At 28.2% G+C, this 26,216-nt stretch overlaps 5 protein-coding genes and 1 non-coding gene across 7 annotated transcripts in view; 4 read left to right on the top strand and 2 right to left on the bottom strand.

Annotated features, from left to right (window-relative positions):
• LOC113382767 (vitamin K-dependent protein C-like) overlaps positions 1 to 1,890 on the top strand; it is a 57,719-nt gene extending 55,829 nt beyond the window's left edge. The window contains exons 4-9 of the mRNA XM_026620997.1: positions 74 to 348; positions 649 to 716; positions 837 to 971; positions 1,163 to 1,331; positions 1,537 to 1,702; positions 1,768 to 1,890. Coding sequence (XP_026476782.1) covers positions 74 to 348; positions 649 to 716; positions 837 to 971; positions 1,163 to 1,331; positions 1,537 to 1,702; positions 1,768 to 1,877 — 923 coding nt within the window. The 3' untranslated portion in view covers positions 1,878 to 1,890. The remainder of the gene's footprint in view (positions 1 to 73; positions 349 to 648; positions 717 to 836; positions 972 to 1,162; positions 1,332 to 1,536; positions 1,703 to 1,767) is intronic.
• A 2,161-nt stretch (positions 1,891 to 4,051) lies between these two features.
• On the top strand, positions 4,052 to 6,945 carry LOC113382769 (peroxisomal membrane protein 2-like). 2 transcript variants are annotated; one of them, XM_026621000.1, is made up of 7 exons: positions 4,052 to 4,172; positions 5,195 to 5,295; positions 5,369 to 5,464; positions 6,255 to 6,420; positions 6,490 to 6,609; positions 6,680 to 6,821; positions 6,889 to 6,945. In XM_026621000.1, the coding sequence occupies exons 2-6, from the start codon at positions 5,207 to 5,209 to the stop codon at positions 6,788 to 6,790; spliced, it is 582 nt and encodes a 193-aa protein (XP_026476785.1). In that variant the 5' UTR covers positions 4,052 to 4,172; positions 5,195 to 5,206; the 3' UTR covers positions 6,791 to 6,821; positions 6,889 to 6,945. The 2 variants fall into 2 exon arrangements, with proteins under 2 accessions (XP_026476785.1, XP_026476784.1); XM_026620999.1 differs by having other exon boundaries at positions 6,680 to 6,939.
• Positions 6,946 to 7,876: 931 nt separating this feature from the next.
• LOC113382771 (transcription elongation factor 1 homolog) lies at positions 7,877 to 8,477 on the bottom strand. Its single transcript, XM_026621001.1, has one exon. The coding sequence runs from the start codon at positions 8,222 to 8,224 to the stop codon at positions 7,976 to 7,978; it is 249 nt and encodes an 82-aa protein (XP_026476786.1). The 5' UTR covers positions 8,225 to 8,477; the 3' UTR covers positions 7,877 to 7,975.
• Positions 8,478 to 8,827: 350 nt separating this feature from the next.
• Positions 8,828 to 13,092, top strand: LOC113382766 (dnaJ homolog subfamily C member 16-like). Its single transcript, XM_026620996.1, has 10 exons — positions 8,828 to 9,077; positions 9,149 to 9,424; positions 9,538 to 9,818; positions 9,917 to 10,097; positions 10,675 to 11,124; positions 11,230 to 11,632; positions 11,721 to 11,853; positions 11,994 to 12,192; positions 12,257 to 12,512; positions 12,575 to 13,092. Exons 1-10 carry the CDS (start codon positions 8,920 to 8,922, stop codon positions 12,854 to 12,856), a joined length of 2,619 nt encoding a protein of 872 aa, XP_026476781.1. The 5' UTR covers positions 8,828 to 8,919; the 3' UTR covers positions 12,857 to 13,092.
• Positions 13,093 to 16,625: 3,533 nt separating this feature from the next.
• On the bottom strand, positions 16,626 to 24,472 carry LOC113383464 (GATOR complex protein WDR24). The gene is made up of 16 exons (XM_026621728.1): positions 24,381 to 24,472; positions 24,193 to 24,309; positions 23,702 to 23,817; positions 21,468 to 21,574; positions 21,295 to 21,393; positions 21,112 to 21,223; positions 20,587 to 20,675; positions 20,362 to 20,521; positions 19,584 to 19,741; positions 19,026 to 19,212; positions 18,837 to 18,958; positions 18,609 to 18,769; positions 18,333 to 18,460; positions 17,136 to 17,387; positions 16,906 to 17,067; positions 16,626 to 16,751 (listed from the first exon to the last, which is right to left on the bottom strand). Exons 1-16 carry the CDS (start codon positions 24,469 to 24,471, stop codon positions 16,626 to 16,628), a joined length of 2,187 nt encoding a protein of 728 aa, XP_026477513.1. The 5' UTR covers position 24,472.
• Trnal-uag lies at positions 23,188 to 23,267 on the top strand. The gene has a single exon. It is a non-coding gene; the product is annotated as a tRNA-Leu (tRNA).
• Positions 24,473 to 26,216: the final 1,744 nt, after the last annotated feature.

Genomic DNA, 26,216 nt, shown 5'->3' with positions numbered 1-26,216 from the left:
TTGACCAATATATATCTTAGGTGATGCATTTACTATCTTTTATTCAAAATAACAATATATCTTCCATCCTCAGAGAATCCATCGAGAGTCCTGGAAAATGTAGCAGATATATGTGGTGTTCTGATGGACAACAACAAGAAAAATAACTTCAACAGAAATAAAAATGATATTAGCTACTTAAGAAATGGTAAAAGTTATAAAGGAAGTCAAAATAGTAGAAATTCTAATAAGGAGTCATCCAATAGTCCTGGTAATCACGACATGTGGTTTCTGTTAAGAATTATTGGAGGCAGGCCGGCGCGAAGTGGCAAGTGGCCATGGCAAGTTCTACTACTTAATAGACACAAGGTAAACTTAAAAGAATTATTTTATTGGTTTTACTTTTACAGCACTTATTTATAGTTGTATAAAGATATAAATATCTCATAAAACATTAATGTGATAATTCCTAATAGGCGGACTTAAAGTGCTGGTTGGTAATATATAATGCAAAGTTCTAGCCTTATTGTTTCATCTCAGAAAACCAGTGCAATTTGAAAATTTTTTAAAATATTTGTTTTTTTTTATACATAATACATATATCTGTAGATATTTTGTAGAAACTATAATCATAAAAAATAATAACTTTATATCAAATTTCAATTTTAGGAACCTTTTTGTGGAGGAACCTTGATCGCACCACGTTGGATTTTAACTGCTGCACATTGTGTAAGGAGGTACAGTGAGAAAGAAATAATAAATATTCTGCTCAGTCAATAATTTAAAAAAAATTGTTCAATTTAATAAAATATTTTTAATTGCAATGCAGTCGTAATAAGTATTATTTTTCTACAAAGGCGTCTTTATGCAAGAATTCGCGAACATGACTTGTCGAGACGAGAAGGTCCTGAAATGGAATTTAAGATAAGGGACTCGTTTCTTCACCCATCATACGATCCAGAAACTGTTGATAATGATATTGCATTACTGAGGTAAGAAAAGATTTGTATTTTTTATTGATCATTGACCTAGTGGTCAGAGCTATGGACATTGTATCAGAGGCAGTAGTTGCATCGGTTTTCACTCGGAATTATAGATAGCAACATTTTACCAAGTGGAACTGGCTCTTGTTGCTGCATCAATAAAAAATTCTCATCCGACTATTCTTTCTGGTTAATTTTAGATTGCCAACAGTTTTGGACAGTGATAGCGTCGGTTTTGCTTGTTTGCCCAATATTCAGTATGGGCAAAAAATTACTGGAAATTTAGACAACCTGATGTGTGCCATAACTGGATGGGGAAAAGCGAATATAAATCACCATAAGGGAACTAATGTGTTACACGAAGCTCAGGTAATACAATTCATTATTTATTTACTAAATTATTGATTCATTAGAATATAAGAGACACCACATAGATACTCAGCCCAGTTTAGTTTTAAATGATTCAGATCGGCTTGAAGCGTCGAGAAAACATAAAATTCCTTATTAAAATCTTTCTGTTCTTGAAAACAATGATTAATTTTTTTTCTTAATATTTCTATTTAACCATTTTTAGATATCAATTATACCAGATAGAGAATGCCATCGAGCATATAGCGAGTATCACATCACGCGAAACATGTTTTGTGGGGGCACTCGCGGAGGTACCAGAGATTCATGTGCTGGTGATTCAGGAGGACCTCTCGTCTGTAAAGCGCCTGATGGCAAATGGTTCATTTATGGTAATCTTTATGAACACAGTTGTTTTTTAATTATTTTATATTCTTCTAATATATTTGACTTACAGGGATAACTAGTTTCGGTGAAGGTTGTGGAAGAAGAGGCAAATTCGGAATTTATACAAAATTAACTAACTATATCAGTTGGGTTCATCAAACTACAGATAGATATAATTAATTCATATATCAACTAATAAATTCATATCAAAATTCTTATAAGGATAGTTTTACTTTTCTGAAATATTAAGAAAAGCAGGACAGTCCTATTTTTATATTTTAGTTTGGATCCATAAGTACACCAATATAGGAAGCCTGCCCAATTTCAGCTCTGAGTTATATAAAAACCGTGTTATTGTGGGGTTTATTGTAATTCTAATGTTACAATTATTCAAAATATGGATTATTCAGTAAATTACTTTTCACAAATGTTTTAAAATTATATTTGTTTCTGCATTTCCACTTCTTGGGAAGCTTATTACAAATTACAAATCACTATGTCATTATGGTGAAGGTTCCAGACTGATTTGTGGAAATAAGCATTTCTGTTTCTAGTTTTATGGCCAAGAATGTCACTTCTCAAATTTTGGTTTAATTTGTCTACATGAACCATAATCTATTATTACCAAATGGCAAAAAATCTATTTCTGGAATAAAGGCCTGCAAGCAGGTTATTGAGGTGAAGTTCCTTCATTTGCTCTTATTGCTTGTTTGTAGATCCAATTTTGGATACTTGAGCATAGTAACCCCAGGCAATATAGCATATGATAAAAGAATAGCAAGGAAATTCAAATAGGTTATTGAGGTGAAGTTCCTCAATTGCTCTTATTGCCTATTTTGTAGATACAATTTTGGATACTTAACTTAACAATTGTTCTTAGTAATCTCAGGCAATATACCATATTATAATAGAATAGCAAGGAAAGAAAAAAGGCTTTTTGAGGTGAAGCTCCTTCAATTGCTCTTATTGCCTTTTTTGTAGATCCAATTTTGGATACTTGTGCTTAGTGACCCCATGCAATATACCTTATGATAAAAGAATAGCAAAAAAAGAAAAAAGGGTTATTTAGGTAAAACTCCTTCAATTGCTCTTATTACCTTTTCTTTAGATCCAATTTTGGATACTTGTGCTTAGTGACCCCAGGCAATATAGCATATGATAAAGGAATAGCAAGGAAAGTAAAAAAGGTTATTGTGGTAAACTGGTGAAGCTCCTTCAATTGCTTTTATAGCGTTTTAGATTCAATTTTGGATACTTGTGCTTAGTGACCCAGGTAATATGCCATAAGATAAAAGAATAGCAAGGAAAGTAAAAAAGGTTATTGAGGTAAAGTTCTTTGAATTGCTCTTGTTATCTACTTTAGTAAATCCAATTTTGGATACTTGTTCTTAGTAACCCCGGGCAATATACCATATGACAAGAGAATAGCAAGGAAAGTAAAAAAGGTAATTGAGGTGAATCTCTTTCAATTGCTCTTGTTGTTTTTTTTTGTAGATCTAATTTTGGATACTTGTTCTTAGTGACCGCAAGCAATATATCATATGATAAAAGATTAGCAAGGAAATTAAAAAAGGTTTGTTGAGATGAATTTCTTTCAATTGCTTTTATTGTCTTTTTTTGTAGATCCAATGTTGGGTACTTGTGCTTAATGACTTAAAGAATAGCAAGGAAAGAAAAAAGGGTTATGTAGGTGAACCTCCTTCAATTGCTCTTCTTGCTTTTTTTTGTAGATTCAGTTTTGGATACTTGTACTTAGTGACCAAGGCAATATACCATATGATAAAAGAATAGCAAGGAAATTAAAAAGATTCATAGAGGTGAATTTGCTTCAATTACTCCTATTGTTTTTTTTTGTAGATCAAATTTTAGATATTTGTTCTTAGTAACCCCAGGCAATATACCATGTGATAAAAGAATAGCAAGGAAAGTCAAAAAGTAGGTCTCAAGCACAATGCTTATACTGTTTTACTTCTTCTGGATAGATGGTTTTTGAGAGCCTTATGTACTTATATATCGAAAAATGTGATATATCAAGGAATTGGAGAAATAGACAAGAAGCAAGACGACTTTACCTTGATTGGATCAATCAGATTGTCATTGAAATGTATCAATGAATTTAACGATTTTATTGATGGACACAAATTGCATTTTTAATATGTAAATGTAAGTAAGTAATTAGATGACCCCATGAATTTAATATGAATATATTATAACATAATATGCATATATTATATTTTATTATTGTCCAGGTTAAGGTTTTGGGTTTACCACCCCTGCCTGTCAAACGCAAATATGGTCACCACGTTTGTCAACTTCTGCAAGTGTCAGTTTTCATTCTGCAAACTTTCCCTTTTCATCATTTGATAATAAATAATTAAAAAATATGTGCTCGGTAGAGTAATCGTAAAGTGGATTATATATTAAAAAAAACAGAAAGTTCAAGAAGTACGTATCAACTGTATGTAAATTTTTAAGGTAAGTTTGCAATTATTTAAACAAAAACAAACTTTGAACATTATCATGACCTTGCATATTGATAACTTGCAATCTCAAAAATGCCTTGGTATCAAAGTACATAAAATAACAATTCTATATTTTCCGTGCTTCTGTGGAAATAATAATATATCGTGATTAAATTAGAAAAGCTTTCGGTAATGTCATTTATTTAATTTAATAATAAAGTGTTAATAAGTATTAACAAATACAAATTTTACAATTGTACAAAACAAATTTCAACTTGAAGTTAATGACTTCCATTAATTAAGAATAAAAATTGTATAATTTGTTATTGTTAATTTCCAAGAAGTTGATTTTGTGTTCTTATTTATTACGGTAAGAAATAAATGAAGTATAAATTTAAAGTCTTGAAATGTAAGTCAGAAACCCCATAATTAAACTAGAACTTACAATTCGTAAATTATTTCATGGTTCTGTTTTTTCTTATTTTCATGCTTGTTAAAAATAATTATTCAATATCTTAAGTACTTAAAATTAATATACAAAAAGGTTTTCAACATATACTTGATATTAACAAAGATGTATTGTATTTATTATTAATATTTATTATACTTTTTCATATTTTAATTATTACTTGAGCGCTGTTGATTATAATCTATTGTGTTCTATTATGAAAATTTTTCTTTACGGCTCTCACAATTTTACTCAACTCTTTCTCATTCCTGTAACCATATACAGGTTTTTCTTAACGTGATATTATTTATTTTATTTGTGAATCTTTTATCTAATTTTTATGAATTTATTGGGCTCTATTTAATCATAATATATGAATTTACCACTTTTATATAATGAATCGATACACATTATTGTACACTAAATGTTTAAAATACCTATAAAAATTCAATTGAAAGTTTTATAAACAATACAACAATATTATTAATAATATGTGTGTATAATATATCATGTAGTAAATAATCAAATCAGTTCATCAATGTGCTTTATTGAAAAATTAATCAATTGCTGTTTATTCTCATTTATAGAAAACGTCCAAGATGTCTTTATCGAAACCAGTCTATAATTTCCTAGGATGGTATCTTGAACAGTTGTTCAATCATCCATTAATTACAAAATCAGTATCAAGGTAAGTATAACATATTTATGAATGCAATATTTCTTTTTTTTAAATATATAATAATTCACTTTAAACATTTTAGTGCTGTTATAGCTTCTTCTGGAAATTTAGCATCGCAGTTGGTAGCTGGTAATAGAAATATAAGTTTTGAAAGCATAGGATCATTTGGACTATTTGGGTAATTGTGTAATTTACTTTATTTTTTACAGATATAAGTTAAAAAAAATAAAGATTAATGGGTAATTACATGTTAGTCTAATAATTCCTGATCTTCTGAAAGCGTTTCTTTACATGTGCAAAACATATTTGTGTTTCATTAGAAACAACCATTTATAAATAGAAATTTAAATTTAATTGGTACCTTAATTGATTATTCTTTACATTTTTCTATCTTAATAAAAATACAGCATTTACAGAGTTACATTATTAAGTATAATGAAATTATAACTATAAATAATCCTAAAATTATTTCAATCAAATTTATTTTTAATTTGAATAGTTATCTGTTCTTAATAAATATGAAGCATCATTTCTTTATTTCTATATATTGAAGTAGTTTTTATTATGTTATTATATATATTTATGATATAATTTTCAAAAGTTTATATAGTTTAATGAATTAACAAATTAGGAGGTTTTGATTAGTCTGTATTTAATCATTTGATTAACTTAACTCTATAAAATCTCTAAAAGTAATAATTTAATAATGTTATTTGACAAAACCTTATAATTGTAATAAGAATATGGTTACATTTTAATGAAAATTTAAATAAGATTAAATTTTGTATTAGGAATTTTATTGAGTTAACTAAGTGAATAAATGCAGACTAATCAAAACCTCTTCATTTGTATGATATAAATATTTTATTTAATTTATTAAACTGATTATTAATTCAATAAATTTGTAGGGAACAGTAATTTAAGAAAATGATTTTATTATTATTATTTATTATTATTTAATTTTATAGATTATTGTTTGGTGGGCCTGTACCTCATATATTCTACAAATGTCTTGAAGATATACTGCCAGCAAATGGATCAAACGGACGAATTATTACAAAATTTCTAATAGAACGATTATTATACACTCCATTCTTCCAAATACTTTCCTTATACACATTAGCCAGGTTTGAGGTATATCTTGATTCAGTAATAGGAAGCAATGTATATTAAATTATAATTCAAATGCTAAATTATTTTTAGGGTAAATCTCATGGGTTAGCTTATAATCAGCTCATGCATTTATTTTGGCCTGTGCTTCAAGCGAATTGGAGATACCTATCACTACTAGTATTTATAAATATTAAATTTGTTCCACCTATGGTCAGTAGATTAAATGTACATGATAATGATTTTCAGAATCAGTTTTGAATGTTTTATTTTTGTTTTACAGTTGCGAGTTTTGGTTGTAAATTTGATTGGCTTTTTCTGGGCTATGTTTTTGGCAAATAAACGCAGACAGCAAAATGAGTCGAAGAAAACTTATGGTAAAAAGAGGGTCTAGGGTCAAGAGTCTTTGTAATATTATACCATAGGTATATTTATCTATCATATATAAATAAGGCTTAAGGGAGTCAATTATATTTTTGTACAAAATTTTAGAATGTTGGAAAGTTTTTTATAACCAGTGGCAGTTCAAATTATTATATTAAGCAGACATATATGTACATATATGCATTTAGGTAAATAGATTTTAATAATGATTTTACTATGTAAAATAATTTTAGGAATTATTTTAACAAAATAAATAATCTAATAAATAAGTTTAATTTTTAAATGACAAAATGAACACTATAATTCCAAGAAAAACAATCGTGCTTTATCATTCACCTATTGATATAACATTTTTCAATCTATCTCTTTTAAAAAATTATATTAAATTAAATTTGTTATCATAATCGTCATCTAAATGCATAGATGACGATTATGATAACAAATATATCAAGTTAATGATGATTTATTAATTTTAGATGAATAACTGCTAGTGTAAATTTTTATTATTAAATGCCGTAGTTAAAACCTGCTCCTGTGGTTTCAACTATAAATATGATATTTCATATTTTAACATTTGAAATTTATAATAAAAAATAGATTCTATGAAGTATAGTAAAAACTTTGCAATAAAATTTTATCATTACAATATTTCAGAATGATTAATGTTTGAAGTATACTCTCTACTTTACTTCAATCAAGATTACTCCTCGAAAGTGTTAGTTAGATTTGTAATTTTGTGAACATTCCTGGAATAAACAGTTCATTAAAATTTATATCGCTTCGACAATGGAGGAGTACTTGCTTTTGACCTTATACCACAAGTTTTATAGAGGATTTATCAACTGGAACAATTAGCACAGATAAGTATTTAATTCTAATATTAATTATTTTTACTTGACTATGAATTGAAAACATGAAACTTTGAAAATGGTAGATTATGAAAACAAATGGTGTTATTGAAACAATTATTTTATTAGACATATATTTACTTTATAAGTACATATTGATTACCATAAGATAGATTAGTTCATTTTAACTAAACTATAAAGTAAAATTAGTTGCCTTCATCGGCATAACTTCACATTAAAACAGTGGAATAAAATTTCACCATCGTCATCATTTTGCGATAGTACTCACTTAAATAATAGTGTCCATTAAATTTAAAAATATAATTAATCTTATATTATGGGGCAAATCAATTGGCAGATTCACAAGCATCGACCCAATCATTGTAAACATCAACAGGTTCTGATAAAAAGTTTGTAGTTGTTTGAAAATCCTCCAGGCATACCCTACAAGTTATCCTGGCTGTGTTTCTCCCTTTATCCATTGTAACTTCACAAGATTTTTCGTGATTGCAAAAAGGGCAATTGAATTGTACATCCAGAGGTTGAATTGCCTTACGTTTTGCTGGTGGCTTCCTTTTCGACTTGCGGCGTCCCATTTTTGTAAATTAATTTGCGGAGAGTGCGATTTTATACTTCTTGCAATTTATTTAATAATATACAATAATGTTCTTCAATTGCAGTATGATTTTGTTTTTACAGCAATCGAGAGAGAAAAAGAAGACTTTGTATTCAATATTTACAAATAACCAAGTTAGCAATTTGACATAAATAAAAACATTGATCGTGAAGATAGCTGCATGCAGCATTCCTAGAACCTTCTTCTTTTATCTATGCCTAGAACATACTGTCAAGAACGATGACAGTTTCAGAAACACTGATCTGACTGAACTATGAGCATACCAACATACGAAAAAAATGACAGAAAGGAATATTATTAACCGCACTTATTATTAAAATGAGGCTTATTCATCTACTATATATTATTTATATATTTTTTGAACCTTAGATAAATAAGCATAATTAACTTAATAAACTTTCTGTTTGAATTTTGCGCTTTAAATTTAAAGATTTGGGCTCGCGCGTATCTTTACTTTTTTGACATATGCATCTATGTTTCTTAGTGTTTGACAATTCGTATTCTTTTCCCTCTATGGTTTGACAATATTCCTTGCGTTTTGAAGAATGAATTTACTAAATAATTTAATGCATTTAACAATGTTCATTTATTAATATTGCAATCGTTTAAATGTTTTTAGTTAATTAACGTTCTAGTTTATATTGGTATTAGACGATGCAATGGTTAAAGTTAGAAATTCTACTCAACATACTATTTATATTAGTCATAAGCAATTTTGCAGATATAGGTGACCCTTACAAAATATTAAATATAGGTAGGAAAGCTACTTTGCAAGAAATCAGAAGGGCTTATAAGCAATTAGCAAAAGAATGGTAATTTATATAACGAAAATAGGATATAATTACATATTTTGTATATTAAAAAAAATGTTTTAATATTGAAGGCATCCTGACAAATCAGATGATCCATCAGCTGAGGCAAAATTTGTAGAAATAAAACAAGCCTATGAATTATTGATTGATCCTGAAAGACGTAAAGCTTTTGATTTACATGGAATAACAAATGAGGACAATACTTTATACAAACAACGACATGATTACAGTCAGTATGGCAGATTTGCTGGAGATCCATTTGAAAATCTATTTGGAAGCCATGGAGGACGCTTTCATTTTAATGGACAAGACATGTCAATCTTTCATAAAATGTCGGTCACAAGCAGGTATAAACAACTCAATGCCAAATTAATATTCTTATATAAAATATTACAATGAGATATATATTATAAATTAATTTTAACAATACATTCAAATATACTTGAATTGAATTTTTCAGACAATATGAACTTAATTTAGTACCAAAGAGTCATCAAGTTCCACATTTGCTGATGTTTTATGCTGACCTGTGTTTTTCTTGTATACAAGCTGTACCGATTTGGAGACGTTTAATAGATTCATTAGAACCTTTAGGAATTGTTCTAAATACTGTACATTCAAGCCATGAATTATCATTAACAAGAAATATTGGAGTTCATTCCTTACCTTGTATTGTTCTCTTACTAGATGGGAGTACTTTTGTATACAAAGATACTGTGTTCAATGTACAGAAGGTTGTAGGTAAATAATATGAATTTATAGATAAAAGTCAATATTGGCTCTACTTCCATATTACGTTGTTTGCAGTGATTTTATTTAATATTGATGTATTATTTTAGAGTTTGTTAAACTGAAGTTGCCATACAAGCTTATTGCTCAAATAACTGACAATAATGTAGAACAGTTTTTGTCTGGCTGGCCAGACAATCGAGTTAGAGCGCTGGTGATGGAACCAAGACCACAGCCTAGACTTAGATATTTGGTAACAGCTTTCAGATTCAGGAAAACTGTAGCATTTGGGTAAATTTTAATTATATATGTTATTAAATATCTTTTTCTGACCATGGTCATAAATACATAGCATCAAGCACATATTGACATTAATTTAAATAATTGAAACTTTAATAAAGTGCAATCAAAATTAACAAATTACTTGGCCACATTAATTTTGGGATTTTGGAACTATGAATATAATGGATTAATATGATTTAATGGTATCAGTTTCTTCATTCAATAATTTTGCAAAAAAATGTATTATTTATGTAATGTTTGTATAATTTTTAATACATTCAATTCTGGGTGACAAAATATTTAATAACTAATTATGGAATTTCTTATGAAATAATAAATCAATTTGGTCAGGGAAAAACAAAGAGCATTTGTTGATAGTTCACTTTTAGGACCAGAAGCTCCAAGGGATGAGTTATTATTTGAAAACTCGTACCTTTTAAACATATAATTAATTTTTTCAATTTTCAATTCATTTTATTACTATATATATTGGAATTCTTTCTAATGCATAATTGTATCAATTATATTTTTATCTTACTGATAGAATATTTTGACTCCATAATTTATGTGTATTATCATTTACTAGCTTTGTCTGCACGGATTCAGATAGTTCAGATAAGATCAGGGACAGATACAAAATTAATCGTGCTTTGGACACTGTTTTGATGTTTAATGAAGATCATCATCATTCTCCCGTAGTCAGTATTACTATGTCTGATATTCCCACTGACACCCTACGAGATGTGATTTCAGCAAATCAATATCTTGCATTGCCAAGATTGTCTGATCAACAGATTTTGGATGCACTATGTCCTGCTGAGTGGAACCGAGCAAAGAGAAAATTATGTGTAGTGCTTGTAACTGATGATGATAAAGAACAAGATGGATATAGAGAAGCTCTGAGGCAAGTTGCTAGAAGAGTTAGCGGTTCATATCATGGCAGAGTTAGATTCACTTATGTGTTCAGAGAGAAACAAAGGGCATTTGTTGATAGTTTACTTTTAGGACCAGAAGCTCCAAGAGATGAGTTATTGAAGTAAGTTTGTTAAACTATTGTTTTATTTATTATTTAAATTGTTACTTATTTATAAGAACATTAACTGTTGAATATATGTCTAAATTGTATTTAAAACACAAATAGATTGGTCATAATCTGGAGACGTGATACAACAAGAGTTATGTATGATTGGTTTGATGAAACTTGGGTAAAAATTGATGATGAAGCTTATACAGATAATGACAAAGAATTTGATGAGGATCACCTTGTACAAGAAAGTAACTACAATAAGACTAGACAGCGATTAGAAGAGAAAATACAATACTTACTTCGAAGCACTGATGCCTTGCAATATGAAGCCGTTATTAAAGACCTGTTAGATGAGCATGCTCAAGGTCTTATTTCAAAAGTATTTTCAAAACTTGCACTCTGTTTGGAAATAGCAAGTGACCATTTAACTCATGAGCATATTATGCCAGCCGTGTCAGTGGTTGGAACTGTTTTATTTATTCTTGCAATTGGGCATTTTATGGCTGGATTAGTTAAAGTAAGGATTCTATTTCAGAAGACCCTTGTAATAGAATTGTTTTTAGTTGCCCTTGCATACATTTCTAACATGTTTAATTGCATCATAGGCTGAAGAGGAGCGTGTTCAACAAGAAAAAATGCAAAAAACTAAGAAACATAGTTCTTGTTCATCATCTACTACACCTTTGCTGTCTAATAATAACAACAATAATACTGTTGAAGATGATATGGAACCATCAGGTATAAATGATTAATATCCATTATCAATTTAGTATTACATGTATAAAAATTGTATTTTTATCTCTCTCTGTTCATATGTGCTGGTTTCAACATTGTTTTAAAACAATTAACAATTAATGAATCAAACTATTTCTGCATAGATACATCAAGTGCATATAGAGCATTATATCAGCAAAGAAGATCACAAGAGTTGAAACTGCACGAGTTGTTGCAAGAAAAATATAATGGGCTAGTGCGACTATTAAAACCAGGATGTAGAACCATAGTTTTACTTTGTGATGTGCAGAGCAGAAAGACTTTGCTGCCTGCATTTCATAAAGCTGTGTGGCCGTATCGAAGGTTTGCTATATATTAAATAATATGCAATATTTGAAACTAATACTTATTATTGATTTATCATCAGGAATAAAACTCTTATGTTTGCTCATGCAACACTAGACAAATGCCTTGGCTGGTATAGATCACTACTTGAGATGTGTTTGCTTCGTGACATGAATGATGATGATTATGAAGGCCAGCAGTTCAATCATTCTGCCAGATTAACTAATATTAATCCCAGAAATTGTGTCGGCACTGTATTAGCACTTAATGGCCATAGAAGATACTTTTGTGTATATCATGCCATGCATCCTGAATGCAACGGTTCTACTGGCAGCAAGGTAACATTTTTGTTGTCGGAAAACGAATTTGATTAATATTTATACTTAATTATTTTTTTCAGAGAATGCAACGTATGTCAAGGTCGCTTAGAAGAGGCTATAGTTATTCTGATCCTGAAGCTGGTGCTGCATTTTTGGGTTTAGATTCAGACACTTCAGAAGGATCATCTAGTGATGATGATATTTCTGGAGGAATTTCAAGGAGACACAACAATAATGACAGAAAAAAAGTACTTTTGGAAGAAAACTTGTTGGATGGTCTGCCTAATTGGTTAGAAAGATTGTTTGAAGGAACTACACATAGATATCAAGTTGGGTATTGGCCAGATTTCACAGCCAAATAAAGAAAATGTGCTTTGTGTTCATGCATTTCTTCAATAAGCAAATTTGTTTAAGGTAACAAACATTATCAATATCTCTTGAGGTTTTATGATAGAACAATCAATTTGTCCACGTGATTCTATATTATATATATCTAAAGAGTCAAAGTATTTCTATGGTAGGAATATCAATATTGATATTCCTACTAATTGTTATAACCGACGAAATTTTTCATATTTTTATTATTTAGAAAACCCTTACTCGCTCAAAGATCGGTCTCGAATTTTGCTTGTATGTCTAAGCTATGAACAACCCACTTCTTTGGCGACCCGTATCTTGAAACACTCGTCGGGGTATTACTTTATATTTGTGTATATTATACTAATTTAATCATTATATATTTCATATTATGTATATATATATATATATATATATATATATAAAAGAATTTTGTGCAGCCCAATCATCAAATTAAAAAAATAACAATAAATAGCAATAGTTGATATTAAATATAAAAAGAAGAAAATTATATACAGACCAAACCAGGAAAAACACAAAAAAATCATATTAAATTTATTGAACACAAAACTTGTATAAAAGAATATCATAACTAATATAATTAATAAAAGAGAAATTAAAGTAGCACATATTGACCTCCTATATTATATGATGTTCAATCGCTGTGCATTGTAACAAAACTGATCAAGGTTACGCGGCACGTGCGGTAGAGTGAGTGAATGCGGGGTGTAAGAAACAAATGAGGAATGAGAAACAGAGAAGGGATATAACGAACGAAGCATTAAGAATTACTTTTCATGAAATTTATAATGACTTTGTAACTATCATGTAAAAGATGAGAGTCTTTCTGGTTTGGTATGTATATAATTTTCTCCTTTTTATATTTTTATGTTTAATATCAACTATTGTTATTTATTGTAAAATGTTTTTTACATTACTGAATGATGATACACATTAAGTGTCGAAACGTTTAATGGAATAAAAAAAATCTATTCTAATTTTTTTTTAATTTGACGATTGGGCTGCAAAATACTTCAAATATATATCAACGTCGACAAAACTATCATCATATATATATATATATATATATATATGTGTGTATATACATATATATATATATATATGTGTGTGTATACATATATATATATATATATATCATAAATACTTTGCGTTATTTGATGAACTTTCCTTTCAATTAGTGATGCAGAATTGAATGAGCATCACAAATGGTATAATTTTTTTTTTTATTTTCATATATTCAAAAAATTTAACAATTAACATTTGATCCTTCAAATAAATATCTCATTTTGAAATGTTATATAGCTGAATTTATTTCACTTTGATGACATAGCTGAATTTGAGAATATCGTCGTCATGAACACGTAATTTGTGCACAGGCAATTCCAAAACAAGTTAATGTAATAATATATTTCATTTTTAAAATAGTATCAACACTAACATGATACATTTTATGATTTAAATTACTTTTTATCATTTGTACATCTTAAGAAGAGTGCATTGCACTTTGAGAGCACCAATTCATTTTTATAATTTTATTGTATTATTCATATGAATGTTTACTCTTTTTGATGAACTTATTAAAAACATCTAGATCAAAATAGTTTAACTACATTTTATCCGCATTTACGAATTGATAATTATACGAGCACATGAGTTTTTCACTTCCAATGATTAAACTCATATTTGACCAATATTTAATAAAGTTTCAACCTTTTTTCGAGGCCTTCTTTAGATAGAAATATTAGAATGTTTAAATACGTTGATGTAATTAAGTAAACTAAATGTGGTCACTTCTTTTAATATAATATAAAAATTCATGTGTTGACAATTTCTGAATAAAAGCTCTTTGAGGGCCGACTGTGCATCTTCTATTACTAAAACTAAGTTTTCGCGTTGTTGGAAATTAAGCAAAAGGTAATATATTTGCAAATTATAAAAACTCGTACTCTACATAATATTCTATGTAAGAGAGAAACATTTCATGTTTAATTTTCAAGTTATATGTTATGCTTAGTTTTTACTAGTTAGTAATCATTTATAGAAAATTAGTATTAATACTAGACAAAATAATAACATAAATCACTCGCATAAAATAATTAATGATGCATGGATATATATATACAAATCTAGTAGATAAATAATTATAATTTATTGCTTTATTTGTATGTGATTTAAATTTTGATTGAAACTATAACTTTTATTACATGTAAAGTGGATAATAGCTATAGTTATAGAAAACAACTAAATACTATAAAAGTGTATATTAAATCCTGACAATTCATCATACTTTATTTTCGATTCTAGTCGTTGATCATGATTATTATTAACATAACATACATAGATAAATATCAAGTTATTATATAAATTTTTGTTGTTCTTAGATCTTAAGATATAAATAGTTTAGTATAAGATTTTAAGAAGTTCTACTTCTAGCAATGCCATTAATGCAGGTAACACTCAAGTTAATGTAAAGGAAGAGAATTTTATGTCTTTGGCATATTGAAATTTAATTCCAACCAAGATAAATATAAGTTGTGATCTGTAATCGAAAAATAATTTCTAAAATTTTCTTGATAGAAATTTTGGGGATCAGCAAAAATTTATATTGGCAGATAAGTTTGAAAGTATATAGAACTGCATTTCAATGAAGGCTTATATTGTCAAGTTGCAAAACCAATGTAAATAATACATAATACTTCTCAAGAATAATTCATAAGTGTTTTCAAGATCCTTTTTCATATGTGTGAAAAAAATGATGGTGAGTTTACTATTACTTTTTATATATTCACAAATTTAAACTGCATACAGACTCAAAATTTCTCTAGAACTATTTGGCAATTTATATTATAGATGCTAGATTAAATTTATTATTTATTGCTGATGTACAGTTTAGGAATAAAATTAAATTATTAAGAGTGAGAAAAATATCTAGTCAAATAGCTAAAGTCCTTGCAGATCATTAATACTTCCTCAAGTTCAACAACTTTTATTTGTTAATATTCTTAATTGAATTTTTTGGATTTACTTTAAATCTTTGTTGTTCGAATTGTGGACAGTGCAAGGTATACAAATATGCAAATATATTATAAGATTTACTGTAGAAGTTAAACAACTGATTAAAGTATAAAACTCGAATGCGTATTTATTTAATATGATTGCTGAAACTCGAAAGTCACTAAAATTGATATTTTATTTATGTGATTGTATAACTCACAATGAAAACAATGATAAATAACTTAATTATTATTCTTTGTCATGATATGTTTAAGTTTCAATTTATAAATTAAAATGAATTATTAAATATATTTTAATTTAATAATAATTGGCACTACACACTTACAATTGATTTTATTTAATTAAAAACGAAAATTTACATATTCCGTTCTATGTTCTAAACCTTAGTAAAATATTATAAAATATCTTAAACGTTTCTGTAATGATTTACAAACTAAATAACAAACATTTCTAAATAATAAATATTTTAATCATATAACTTTCTTTGTATAAACCGTACTTAAATATATTGATATAAAAGTTTTATATATTTGAAAAAAACATAGTAACTTTAAACTAATTAAAAATTAATTGCAATATTGAAACTTTATCACATAAATCTCTCTTCTCAGTAAACTTCGGTATTAAATACAAATCTTCTTACATAAGTTAACATTTTGGTCAATGTGATCTTAATTTATTCTATCTTTATTATTTGCTTTATTATTATTAATTTATTTTTACATCCATAGCATAGCATCAATATTCACAATGATGACCACAGCCAGTAGGACATTGTCGATGATTAGAAAACCACTGTCGCATGTGATTCACATGTCCTCCATGGGAACAAGATTGGCACCATACATATAAACCTCGCACAGTCTAGTAAGATAAAATATATATTTTCTATTATGTTCCATTCTCTTCTACACCTTTTACACATTTTATGCAAATATTTCGGAATATCGTAATTTAATGCGTAAATCAAATTGAAGTATCACTTGTATAAATTTACAATATTTTTGTTAATTATTACCTGGTGACAAACGATGCATTTAGAACTCTGCATGCTCTTGCAATGGGTACAGAACCACCCTGATCTTGCCAAACTTCGACCACATTGCCCACAATTTGTGTGCATGGTAGTAGAACGTTGATTAAGGTCACTTATGGCAGGAATCCAACACAGTTGAATTATCTGTACATAAATCATCAGAATTATAACTTTATACTTAAATGGAAGTACACTTTCATCTGTGTACTCACTTCTGTAGCGCTTATCCATAATTTCATTCTACAAAGCATATCAATGTATACAGTAAACCAGTGTTCTTGGGTTAGTTCATCAATGCATTGAGTTGCTTTATTCTGGCCCAACACTAAAATAATGCAGACCGAGGTCTGCACATCGCCCAATTCCACATGATGGTGAAGGCAATTAGAAATTAATGAACTTGGATCCCAAGTAGGAGCAGAGGGCGGTTGCGATACTCGGAGTGTGGAAGGCTGGTCCACAACCTATGGAAATAGGAATAATATAAATAAAAATATTATAAGGAAAAAGTCAATATCTCTGTATGTTTGAGAGTCGTACATTGGAATTCAATTAACTATGGAGCTATAGTTATATCTTCTATATATATAAAAATAAGTCGGGTTTTCCTTCCTGACGAAATAACTCCAGAACGCACGAACCGATTTCGACAATTTTGCGTTCGTTGGAAAGGTCTCGGGCTCTGCAAGGTTTATAGCTAAGAAAATTAGTTGTGCATGGCATCGTGCCTTAATGCAAGCCGCTGGAACTTCACGCACCGTGATTAAAAATTCGAGTAATAACATTAGTGAGAATTATCAGAATTATGCTTGGTTAAGTCAACGAGCAATTCTTGCCGCAAAGTGTAATGATGTACACGCACTGAATTTCACCATTCAATCAAAAATTGCTGGCGATTTTGTGACATACCAATGATTCCGACTGGTCTTCCGTTTGACTTCAAACGATTGCAATTTCCAGTTCGCTTTGCGTTCGCAATAACAAGTCGCAAGGCCAATCGCTAGTGTTTGCGGGATAAATTTCAAATAGATTATTTAAAAAATCATTGTTTTTCACATGGGCAGTTATACGTTGCCTGTTCACGAGTTGGAAAACCATCCGCTTTGCTTGTGTTAACGTCGGACCAAAAAACAAAAAATGTGGTTTACTAAAGAGCACTTCAATAAAACGGATAATTTGCGGATTCACTTTAATTTACTTAGAGAAGTTCCACTAAAAATCACTTCATTTTTGTAATCGAAATAAATTCATTACTGTTGTATAATAAAATCAAATTTTTCCTTTTTAAATATAAAACAAACAAAAAATTTCTTCATCTTTCTCACGAAACCATCTGGTGGCGAAACGGAGTACGTCGGGTTTGCTAGTTTATATATATATCTTGAGGTTTCTTTTAATAAATTACTTACTGTAACTGTGCAATCTGTTTGACCAGGATACATCAATACTGGTTGCGTCGGTTCTGGTGGTCCTACATCGTGTTTCAAAGGAAATGCTTCTGTAGACAACGTCCAATCAGTTATAGCATCATGCGGACCTTAATAATTAAAATATAGCATACAATTTATGTGTTAATCTATAAATATTCGTTGTCTCCATGCAAATGCCGCTCTTTCAGTAATTAAGACTTAAAAGAAAGGTTGGTAAGCTTATACAAACATTATTTGTAATAAATATTTTCTTACCTTGATACCAAACACTATTTTTAATATTATTCTCAAACGCGCTGTCGAAATCGCAATCATTTGGTGCTCCCATGCTTGCTCGTGTTGTACCAACTCCGATGCCTAAATTACTTAAACCTAGATCGTCATTTTCACCATTTTCTGATTCTTCATTACCCATTCTAAAAGTTAACAGCATGTTGAAGAAAAGTAAAACCAAATTTATCTACTAACTATTTATTTATTCACCCATATTGTCCTAGAGACGAAGTTTCAGCTAATGATGTTTGAGGCATTGAATCATTTGACTGGACTGACTGTGATTCCGTCATTGGGCATAAATTTTGAATTATTCTCCATACCAGACCGACCTAAAAGCATATTATTTACTAATCTACTATAACTGAAATATAATTATTGAGTCTATTTATTACATACCTGATGCTTTCCTGCATTAATTGCAACTTCAGCATTATGGCTGCATAAAGCATGAACAGGTTTCCCTGTTAAAATATATTTTGTGGCGCATTCTTTGAAAACCCGCGAATCCCTCAATGCCTTTGAATTCAACTGCATCAGGGTGCTGCTGGCTGTATGAAACTGTTCTGAACTTAAAGTTCCTTTCCTATAATTGAACATCAATTTAAATAATTGATTCGTACTCATTATCAAGGATCAAATAGCGTGAATAAATAAATTGTTAGTAAATAAATTTGATTTTATTGTCCTTCAATTAACATGCTGTTAATTTTTAGTATGGGTAATGAAGAGTCAGAAAATGGTGAAAATGACGATCTAGGTTTAAGTCATTTAGGCATCAGAGTTGGTACAATATGAGCAAGCATAGGAGCATCAAATGATTGCGATTTTGAGAGTGCATTTAAGAATAATATTAAAAATAGTGTTTGGTATCAAGTTAAGAAAATATTTACTACAAATATTGTTAATCTAGAAATCGCGTGGCTTTATATTTCAAAGTGCGATTTAAGTAAAAACCTTATTAATCCTGATATTTTGGAAGACGGAGGCGAGGACACAGTTGCCTTTTTAGCATATAACATATCACCATGGCAATTTACACTAACTCCCTGAGGATTTGCTTTACTTGCTGGTCGGAAAGCATCTTTAAATGAATGTCTATACAGCATGCAATCCTGCAAAAATAAGCATTTTTAAATAGTTTGATACTTGGAATAAATATTATACTATTTGCTGGAGTACATCATATTTCTTTAAATAAAGAAGAGATTTAAAACACAACCCATGACCGTGACATTAATATTTTACTATTTACTAAATTATTAGAAAAACAAATTCAAAACTTTTGTATTGCGAATTATAATATACTCACTATCATAATAGCAAAATTATAAAGAAATAATGAATCTTCTAATAAAATTGGAAACCTAAACACAGTTAAAAATAGAGAGAACCTTATGCCTATTTTATATTGAAATGGTTAATGATGACACAAACCGAAATGTAAACATTCCAGCTGGATTTAGCAATAGAATGATAAGAAAAGTAACTTATAGGACTGTAACCAGTTTAAAAGTAATTTCATGATTTGGATTTTGAAATATATATATATATATATATATATATATATATATATATATAAATAAATACTATGGAAACTTTACACTAGATGTTTAAAGTCTTGCCTTATATCTATCCTTAAACTAATGGTTTGTAAATTTGCAACTATATTAGGTTATTGTTAAATAATCATATAATTAAATTTAAATATATATAAATGATTTTTTTTTCATACTTTGCTTGTTGATAAAAATACATGAGGATCTCCTTTCCATGCAATTCCTTTCACCACATCTCTATGTTCGTTAAATGAAGCAAAAGGTATATAAGGTCTTCTAACATCCCAAATATTTATACTATAATCTAAGACCATTGCGCAACTGGCAATATGAAATCTGAAAAACAACAAACGTTTTAATTTCCATAAATTTCTATTAAAATTTATTTTTTAATTATATACTTGCGCTGCGGCCTCCACTTGACTCGCCCAACTGATGCTATTGTATGTATTGTATAATCTAGAGATGGTTTTCCAACTAAATCCCAAACCTAGAATAATGTAATGTGATTAGAAGATCATTAGATTCTTGTCAATCATTAGAATTCTTGTCAATCAATTTGCACCATCAGAGTATGTATAGAATAAAATTTTCTAGTGTGTAAATGTACACTTTTTTTCTGGTTCGAATCACCAGAACTTAGCGTATATGTAAGCTCCACCAATCTTCACATTTTTTTTATTGCATTTAAATATTTATATTATCTTCATAATATATTACATTAAAATTAAACTTGAAAAAATATTTACTTATTCATATTCGTCTAGCCTTTGTGCTATTGATATTAATTGAGATCTTAAATTAACTTAAAAAATAAGCAACATTATTTATTAGTATTGATTTTATAATTTAATTATAAAATTATATAATTATAATAAGCTACTTTATATCAAGTTAACTTTTATTGTAATTGTTATATATTATACCTTTATGGAATTATCTCTGCTTGCAGTAGCAAGCCATCCCAATTCTGGGTGCCAATCGCAGGCATAAATTGGACCACTATGTGCAGTAAATTGATGCAAAACCTTATCTGTCCTATGAAAAAATATTTATTAAATCATTCCATATAGTAAAATTCATTACATTTCCTTTAATTATAAATTTACCTTCGCATATCCCATAATTGCACGATTCCATTTTCAGAAACAGCTGCAAACGTTGTGGGAGTATGAGGGTTGAATTGCACATCGCGAACCTCCGTATTGCTATAATCATAATAATATATTATTATATACTTATTATAGATAATTCAATTTTTTATTCAAATAATCAAATTTACCTGACAAATGTTTTTACAGATTCTCGGGTTCGTAGATCAAAACATTTCATGGTACCATCTTGTGAACCAGATATTAAGCAAGTTCCGTCTGTACAATGAAAACTTACCTATGGGAATTGAAACTGATAGTGATTATAATTTCTTAATTAAAAGTAAGTAAATGATTTTTGTTTTATCAATTTATAATGATACAACTGTTTATAACGATAGTTGAATTATGCTACAATTATATTTATAATATTTAACTATTACTAATTATATTATTTATACAAAAATTACATAGTAAAATCATTTAATTTAGTAGTTTAATAGTAAAACGAAAATCTAATGAGACTATAATAATTGAAACCAGTTCCAAAATAGCAACAAAAAGTATTTTGTTTGTGGGATTAAATATACCAAAAAGCAAATATGCATTTTTAAAAGATTAAAATAAAAAAAGAACGATTGGTTGCAGGTTATTTATTATATTATTTTCCTATTCTATTATATTCACCAACTCATTTTTTAATTAAATATTACAGATTTGCCGAATCAAAACGTTTTTTATCTTAAGCTATTAATCCAATAAGAAATATGTGTTTATAAAAGAATTCCGTTCCTGGATTAAATATAGTTTTAACATTTTCTATCACTATTTCTAGAAAAAAGACACAATCTCTAACAGATTTTTTTAAAAGATTAAAAAGAAAATGAACTATACTTAATCCATTTCTTATTGGATTGATAACTTAAGATCAAAAAATTTGTTGATTCGCAAATCTGTTAGGGGGCGTCCATTAATCACGTGAGGTTTTTAGGGGGAGGGGGGTTTGACAAAAAATCACGAAATATCACGAGAGGGAGGGGGTATGGTAAGATATCACGTGTATTTATTTCTAACTGACTTTTTAAAATAAATTCAAACATTTTCAAAAAAAGAATCAAAAATTTTAGTTTTTTCACGTAACTAAAAATACACGTGATGTTTGGTGGGGGGGTAATTTTGAATATCACCAAGGGGGAGAGGGGGCCCAAAAATCCTCAAAAACTAGCTCACGGGATTAATGGACGCCCCCTTATATTTATTTATAAAATGAATCGGTAAATAGAATAAAATAGTCATAAACGACCTGCATCCAGTCGTTGTTTTTTATTTGAATCTTTTAAAAAATGCTTATTGTTTTTCGGCAAATTTAATCCTTTTGGTATATTTAACACAATTGTGTTTTAATAAATGCATATTTTGAGAGCTTTCCACCCAAAAGTTTAAACGATGAGTTATTGTGAATTGTGATGATACTTCTTCTTAACGGTGATTCTTTGAGAAGGTAACCTGATGCCTTCTACCTGATGTTGGCTTATATATTTATTTTAATTTTCCAAATTGATGATATATATTTTAATTTTTTTAATGCAGCAATGTCGAGTTATGGTAGTTATCACTTGGTAAAATATTTTTGATATATATTTTTAAGTAAATTTACTGCTTGATATCAGATTGTCCGTAAATTGGGAATAAAACTTGGGAAAACTAATGAATAAAATTTGTAAAAACGTTCATGCCATGTCATTTTGTTCATTGAGAGTATATATATATATTTTTAAATATATACATATATTTTTTCTTTTTTAATAATAATAAAAAAGAATAAGGAAGGAATTCAAATTTCATATTGAATTTGATTTTTTTTTTTATTGTTCATCAATGAGTTGTACTATTTGTGAATCCACAGATAACGGCAGCGTGGCCGAGCGGTCTAAGGCGCTGGTTTTAGGCACCAGTCCGAAAGGGCGTGGGTTCGAATCCCACCGCTGTCAAATATTTTTTTTTGCAAATTTTATTTTTTATTTGAATAGATTTCATCTATTAATGCTGGTTTAAAATTTTTAACATTTTTCAAGAGTACATTGGACTAAAAATGATTTTTGAACAAGTATTTAATAAATATCAAAGCCAAATGAAATCTGCATTTTGTTTTATAGTAATAGAAAGAATCAAATATCATGAAAGCATGAAAATAAATTTATAGTTCAGTTTAATATGTATTAGCAAAAAAAAAAATCAATAGATAAACATAGTAAATTCATTCTTTTTGACAATATTTATCATTTTATTAACTTATATAGAACTGATAGTAAGTACCAGTAGTAATAATATTGACTTATATAGAACCGAAAGTATATAGTACCATTTTTAAATGTTACATTCATCAGATACAATATAGTATTTAATAAAAATATTATATATTTACCTTATTAACAGTTCTCGTATGATCCATAAAAACATGTTCTTGTTTTGATCTTCCTTGTTTATTCAAATTCCATATAACAACAGCACCACTAGTCGCAGCTGTTGCAATGATGTTTTCTGTGAAAGTATTTTCATATGTAACTCGTAGCAATATTTTAATAAACAATATAATAATTATTTAGAGATATAATAGATATACCAAAGATTAATGCTTATATTATTACATATTAAATCGTCCAAGAATAAACTGAGTTATATGTTAGAAAATAAGAAATTTATAGGTTTATTAAGCATTAAAATAATTATATGCATAAATAATGAGTAAATTTTTGTAAATTAACTAAGAATGCAGATAATTCACTATAATGTACAATATTCTTGCAGAAAAAATGACACTTAATCCTTATGTTAACAAATGTCTATTATTGATTTAAAAATAAACTTCAAGTAAGTTAACAAATTTTATATTTTAGGATAATTTCAAATACAGACCATCCACTGTGCTCCAAGCGACATCATTGCAAGAAAAATTAAGATTAATATTCTTGCCAACCCTCAAATTAAATATTTCTGTAAAAGTCTCTTCGTCGATAGTAAATACCTTGAACACTAGGGAACGAAATATATGGTATGATAAATAATATTTGTATATAATAAAACATATTTTTAAGTTATATTACCATTTCTACCAGCTATCACAACCTGAGCAAAGTCTTTATTTAAAGCCAAGGCATTAGCAGGGCCTTCTTGGGCTACAAATATTGTAGTCATTTTAAAATAGTTTTTTTCAATATATTTCACCTCTCATACATCTTATTTCTTTATTTATTTATTATTTTATACAAAATGATTTTAAGTTAAGCATTTTAATTTCAACATTTTCGAATTTTATTTTTTTAAATATACTAATAATATTAATCAACACAATTCAGAATAATTTAAAAAATTATATGTACATTAAATCTTCTATAATGAAACTTAAAAACATAAAATTTTAAATAAATACATATACAAAGGTTTATTTTATTTATCCATATCAGACTTTTGATTTCTGTCAAAAGTAGTAAGGCGCATTCACATGATTTGCGTTAGTCAATTTTAAGATAAATTTATTTGATTAAAATATTATTTTGAAAATCTGTATGCCGGAAATAAGCAACAACATAAAATTACTAATAATTTTTGAAAATATAACCGTTAACAAAGACTATATTAAAATAGTTTATATGGGGATATATTTAATGGTTTCTTTTATTTTATTTTTTTCTTTGATTTTGTTTTTCAAAACCATCACCTTTAACTTATAGATTATGTTGTAATCACTCTATAAACCTTTAATAAACCTTTGTATATGTATTTATTTAAAATTTGTATTTTTAAAAAAATAAAATTCAAATATGTTTAAATCGAAATGCTCAACTTGAAATTATTTTATATGTAAAATAATAATCTTTTTTTATCTATGGTTGTAATCTAATTGTTAAAACTAGCAATTTTAAAAAAACATTTAATGGTTTAAACATTCTAAAATATTAGAGACAAAACAAAATAAGTTTGAATTATAACATTTTATTAAAGTTTAAAATAATGAGTTGCCCTTTTAGGACAAACACAATCACATATATTATTAGTTTGTTGGAAAGATATTAATTTAAAATTGTATTTTATAGTTTTTATTGAAAGTGAAATTTTTTTTCAACCATATTAGACGAATCTGAATATCTAAATCTCAATTATTATTGATTAAGTTGATTATTTATACATATCGGAAAGTTTTTGCCTTGAGGAAAATGCCACTTACTCCTAGTTATTAACTTCTCATAGGGTTGATTATAGTAATCTAAAAAAAAATCGAAAATGAAAATTTGTATGTATCTTTACGTTTCAAAGCTTTCTGAATATTTAGGAATACCTTAGGAAAAATGGATGTATGTGTGTGTGTGTGCGGATACAAATTTTTGTCAACGATTTCGGGAACACCGATCAACCGCTTTGAATAATTCAAAAAACATTCGGTTCGTCTTGATAAGAATACGTGCTGATTGGTTTTTGGCATAGGCAGGTCTAGCAGTTTCGAAGACAGCTAAAAACGGGGCAAAAAGTGCCAAAAACGGTAACTCAGTTTTTAAGAGAAAGGAGCGTCCGATTTTAGTAATTCAAAAAAAAATTTACATGTATTCACAAGATGAAGAACTGATAGAATTTTTGGAAAGGCAGGTCTAGCGGTTATGGACTCTCATTGAAAATAAGTTAAAACAATGTCATTTGGCGGTCATAAATGTTTATTGGACTGGACATATGTACATCAAATTATCAGATATTTTATAGAGATTATAATAATGTGTACACATTCTGTGTAATTTTTTTTGGGTTCCGTACAAAAATTTTTAATTACGGTACAGAAAGTTCCAGCAATTTGCCTTAAGGCACAAATCCATGCACTCCACTAGTTTTATTATTATTCAGAAAGTAAAAATCTACCAGATAAAATGTTTTATATGCGCAACAGATGTGGG

This window comes from Ctenocephalides felis, unplaced genomic scaffold (genome assembly GCF_003426905.1).
Source record: "Ctenocephalides felis isolate EL2017-DRISC unplaced genomic scaffold, ASM342690v1 CF-g0.4_SCAFFOLD_03570, whole genome shotgun sequence".
NCBI classification, from domain to species: Eukaryota; Metazoa; Arthropoda; class Insecta; order Siphonaptera; family Pulicidae; genus Ctenocephalides; species Ctenocephalides felis.
The sequence above is the reverse complement of the archived record's forward strand: the minus strand, read 5'-3'. Positions and strand labels throughout refer to the sequence as shown.